This window comes from Nestor notabilis, unplaced genomic scaffold (genome assembly GCF_000696875.1).
Source record: "Nestor notabilis isolate BGI_N333 unplaced genomic scaffold, ASM69687v1 scaffold12079, whole genome shotgun sequence".
Classification (NCBI taxonomy): domain Eukaryota; kingdom Metazoa; phylum Chordata; class Aves; order Psittaciformes; family Psittacidae; genus Nestor; species Nestor notabilis.
In genome coordinates, this window is record NW_009943308.1 from 55,552 (window position 1) to 60,880 (window position 5,329).

Sequence of the window (5,329 nt, forward strand, 5' to 3'; positions counted from 1 at the left end):
CAGGGGCCTGGGGAGCAACCTGCTCTAGTGGAAGGTGTCCCTGCCTCTGGCATGGGGCTGGAACCAGATGAGCTTTAAGGTCCTTTCCAACCTAAACACCAATTCTAAAACTAAGTTGAATTTAAGGGTCACACTTGTGTAAACTGACTGACTGCTGAAAGGAAGAATTCCAAATGATCAACTTGTATTATGACATTTAAGACACTTCTATAACAATTCTACTTCAATTCCATGTATTTTAGTCATGCTAATTTACAACCAAGTGAAGACTGGCAAATACACAGTACTTACATAATTCAGTACGTAGCCTAATACATACAACAGAGTAAAAGACTAGGAACTGTAATGTTACTTAAACTGCTATTCATGAATCTATGAGACTATACCTTCTTAAATAAATTAAGGTAACAGTTTAGTATAAACAACAGCTTCAATGCAATGTGTAAACGATTTTAAGTACAAATGAAACCCTGGTTAATATAATCTGTGTTTAGAAAATGGAGATAATAATAGTCATATTTTAATAATAGTAATTTTTATAAAGCAAAAAACAATAATTTTTCTAAAGCAGAGAAAGCCCTGAAAAAGCAATTATGAATATAGACATAATTGTAGTGACTGGTATTAATTACCAAAACACTGCTGCTTGCCCTTATTATAAAGTTACTGTAGTCCATGTAACTAATGGTTACACAGCATCAGCTTTATTTCTGCACTATTTCAGCCATTCAAGAGACTTAAAAACATTGCAACACAATTTGTTTTCCCCTTATAAATGCTGTAGAAATCAAGAAAAGTACACTAGATGAGGAAAAAAATAAAAAGTATCTGAAAAGCAAAAGTGAGAACTAAAAGGTTTGACACAATCAAGTAGAGAATGTGGACCAGTATTTTGAAGTCAGAACAAAGAAAAGTGGAACAGGAAAATAGGAACTCCAGGACCTAAGCTGAAAATCAAATTTAAAACCTGTAGATACCAGTAGGAAAATACAGTACAGCTACAAAGAATATAAGCAGGAACAGTGCAGAGCAATTTCTAGCTCCCAAAGACACCAACTAAATCACAAAAGAGCCTCCTGTAAAAGCTACAAAAGATTACTTGGTTATGATACATAAAATCTGAGCCAAAAGACCCTCCAGCCTCTCCCAGGATGGACTAATTCCCTTACCCTGCAGACAGGGAAAAAAAGACTGCATTCAAGACACACTGCTTGCAACGCCTCAGAGGTGGCATAGCCCTTCTCTTCGGCCTTCCTGGAAAGTTCTGAATTGAACTACGGGGACACCAGAAGTGAAGCCTGCTCACACACACATTAGGAGGTGAGGCAAAAATAACTCTGGTAAGAGCTGGAATCGAAGTAAGAAGCCAAGAAAGCAAGAAAAATATTTCATTTCTGTTTCAAAACCATTTTTGGGACGTTTTCTTGGTCCCACCATTGAAGCTATGCTTTGGGCAGTCATAAAACAGATAGCATGAACAAGAATTAGAGGATAGAAAGGTTAACAGCACCAGCCAACTAACAGCAAAAATAGACTGACTCCTCTTCTTGCAGGGCATAATTATTAGAGATCCCAAAATAAGCTGCTTTGGAAGAGATACTGAAGTTAGAAATGTAAGAGAACAAGTAACATCACTCTTGAAATGTCACTTTTTAAATTTAAACACCTCCCCCCATCCCAAAACTAATTATCATACATGAAGTCATTCATAAATGAGTATTTTTCTTGATTACAAACAAAGATCATTGTAACTGAAGCTCATTAAAAACCAGTTACTTACCTGGATAACCAATTCCTTTGGCATTTGCATAGGGAACCCCAGAAGATCCAGGGCTATACACAGGATTCATGATTTCAGTAACTGAATCAGGGAAAAAAAAAGAAAGAAAGAAGTGTTTACTCAAATATAGAGAAAGCCTGAAATCTCAGCAACTAAAATGGAACTGAAAATGGGATATTGGAAGAAAAATAACAGAGGAAAAAGCAGCAATTCCTTACTCATCAACATTAAAACTGTAGCTACAAGCAAGGGAGAGTCACTGGAGAAATAAGCTTCAAAGCATCACAACCCTCCATCTGCTAGAGAATGTCTCAGGAATTAAACATTCCCTGTTGCAGAGCATGTTTACAAAATATTTCCATCCCTAGGAGTTCCCCATGGTGTGCAAATCCATAATCCACTGCAGGAGTTCCTATGTACTGGACTTCTCTCCCATGTCATCTATCAATCACGCATCTACCTACCATCCATGAATCTTGAATGGTGGTCTTCCTGTTTCTGTCTTAAAGCATCTAGCCAAGAGATGCAAATACTTACTGGCATTTCAAGCCTGGAATTCCAGTCCTTTACCAGCACTAAATTAATCAACCATCAACAGCCCAAGTATTACAGAAGCAAGAGGCAGAAGACGTTCTGTATTAGATGACTAGCTCACAGCTGTGTGGTTTTTCACTTGTTGCTAAGTTCTTTAGAGCCTATGACGAGCTGACAGTCGAGTCCAGTCATTTCTGAATTATATATTCACACATAAAAAGCATCCCTGGAAGGAATAAAACCAAACCCTTGGTCTTAGAAACAATCTGGTATGTAAATGCCAAGGATAATAAAACGGCATTGAAGATGCTTCTCCATGTACTTCTAGGAATATATATCACTGCATCACAGCTCACAAGCGAGCCTGCCATGTGTCTCTTGGAAGAGAACTGTTCACAACTACTTTTATAATACTTCAGAAAAAATCCCAGTATTTTATCCAAGTATCTTTAATAATTTCATTTTCTGCATATATTGACAGATTCCCACTTCTCTTTCTGCAAGGGCCGATTTTTCACTACATATAGCCTCTGACAGCAAGACAGGAGGGCACACTATGAAACCAGACTTTCTTATTAACTGTTAATATCTGATACTTGAGTCACTTCCTCTTCTGCATCTTGAGATGCTCTCTTGCTTAAAGGAAGAGTGTGTTAAACAATTTAACACAGTTTAACAGAGTTTTGTAAATAAAGTTTATGAAGCAAGAAAAGAGTCACAATTAAGCATGCATTACTTTAGTTACAGAATACATTATGGCAGGAATCTGAGTTAAGTTTCTCAGTATAGCTGCACTGATAAACCTGTGTTAAATGACTGTATAAAGCATAAGTAGTTTGCTTTTTAAAGTAACACTAAAAACAGCTCTGTACCAAGAGTTTTAGCAGCACCTAGTACACTCCAGAAGCAAAGGAACAATTTGTGCAAAATTAGGAAATCAGAAATAAGTGCTGTCAGAAAGTTTATCATCATCTTTCACAAAACACTCAATGCAAGAGAACTACAGGATTCACCACTTTATCTTTCACATACACACTTAGCAATAGTACTAACTTAATAGAACTGCTTTTCTTTTTTCCAGCTTCATACTTCCTTACACATCGGACTCCAATAAGAGTAAAAAAACAACCTGCCATACTCATTGCGTAATATGAAGATCAGCATCTTTTAATCACCTGACCAACATCAAAAAAGGCAGTTTTACACAAATGTCTTTGGAAACATTCTGCAGAAAACTGTTTGTCTGCAAGCATAAAGCATTATTTTCCACTGAAGCCCCATGGAGTTTTAGTAGCATTAACTGTGCTCTGCCACGATCAACAGGCAATGTTTTGCTGGTCTAGCATTTTACTGTAAAAAGACTGTTCTTTATTCCCATACTTTCTTCTGGGCATCCTCCTTTCTAAGTAAGGACTCTAATTTACTTGAAAACTTTCAGTCTGTTCCCTTAACATGTCCCTGCATTTCCTCCTCATTTGCAACCCCTCTTTCAATGTCAGTTTTGCCTCCAAACTTACAAAACCCGTAAGAGTTTCAAGCTTCACTTCAGTCTCAGCATTTCCGAGTTGTAGGGTATGAAGCTATGGAGCTACATATGTCTTAAGGTAGGCAGATAAACCCTTCCACTCAAATGAAAACAGCACTCTCCCACAGCCCCATATCCCTACAAATATGCTGCTCCTCTTTGCAGTCTCTACAGCAATTAGGAGGAAAGACAACCCTGTAACCCTCTCACCATTCGGAATGGCAATGAGAAGAAAGAAAGAGAACTGAAAAACCAGCAAAAGCATTGTACGAATTATTTGGGTAAAATATATTAAAACATCAAACTATTAGAAGCATTAGTGATCAATAACTGCAGAAGAACACAAAGGATCTATATTCTGAACAGAAGCCATACAAAGCTGAAAAGGTACAGAAAATTAATAGAAAAGGTCAGACAACTCATCATACTTAATGGAAAGCACAGATCAAGAGAAAGGAATTCCACTTCAGTTAGGGGAAAAAACCCTATGACACTGGGAGCCTGCAAGCTGCCTCTTACTGGAAACAATGTCAACTTCCATTTCAATTGCATCTGTACTTTGAAATTTGTGTGTACATACACCCCCACCCTCCCCCATTAATTCAACTTTGGTTGAACAGTAATGTATCTTTACTACTTCTGCTTCACACTGTAGCAGAGATCCACCAGACTACAAAAAGTGCTTACAGCTTTTGTAACGCAGACAAGATTTGAGATAATTTCTAATTAAAAATAATTATTTTCAGGTCTTCTCTGAAGGACCAAACATGTGTAACTGTAATTATACAGTATTACCCAGTGGTTACAACCATCCTACTCTTTCCATAATTTTACTTGGAAGGGCATCTATGATATTGAAATTTGGAACCTTGCAGTCCACTTCCCTGTAACGCTTAAAGTCCACATCAAACGCTAAGGAAACAAGTATGAAGTGAACACAAAGAATCATGGCTTTCAACCTTTCTGTTGGCATCCCCTCCAAAGCATTCTCATGTTAATGTATATGTAAATAAGTGTCTACAGTGCATCATGTGTATATAAATTGCACAGAGTCAACTGTATATAAATTACAGTCAAGTAATTCAGCTGAAATGAAGGTAATCATGCTTATTAAAGATGCTGCGATTAAAGCATGCTTGGGAAGCACAAATGCTTCACCCTTCATTCTTGCCAAAGCCAAACAATCAAACTCAGTTTTGATCAAGCCTGCTAAATCTCATCTCGGTACAGATATGAGGACATTCATTCTCCTCTTAAATCCATGTTTCAGGAAGCTGAGCACAAAGGCCAACCACTGTTAATGCTGAAGCTCTACAACTCAGATACTCTTGCATACAGCTTTTCTCACGACACTCAGAATGAGTACACTTTTAGAAATCTGCTTTTAGAAATCATTTTGCAGAGATGCATGCAAAAAAACTCCATAGATCAATGCAAATACTGTGAAACAAATTGCATATTCCTTTGTAACATATTTTCTTACTATTTAT

General features: G+C 37.2%; 1 protein-coding gene across 1 annotated transcript in view; it reads right to left on the reverse strand.

The window, feature by feature from the left end:
* FAM168B (family with sequence similarity 168, member B) overlaps window positions 1-1,856 on the reverse strand; it is a 13,646-nt gene extending 11,790 nt beyond the window's left edge. The window contains exon 1 of the mRNA XM_010021865.1: window positions 1,781-1,856. Within this exon, the coding sequence (XP_010020167.1) occupies window positions 1,781-1,850 (70 nt within the window). The 5' untranslated portion in view covers window positions 1,851-1,856. The remainder of the gene's footprint in view (window positions 1-1,780) is intronic.
* Between the last annotated feature and the right edge of the window lie 3,473 nt (window positions 1,857-5,329).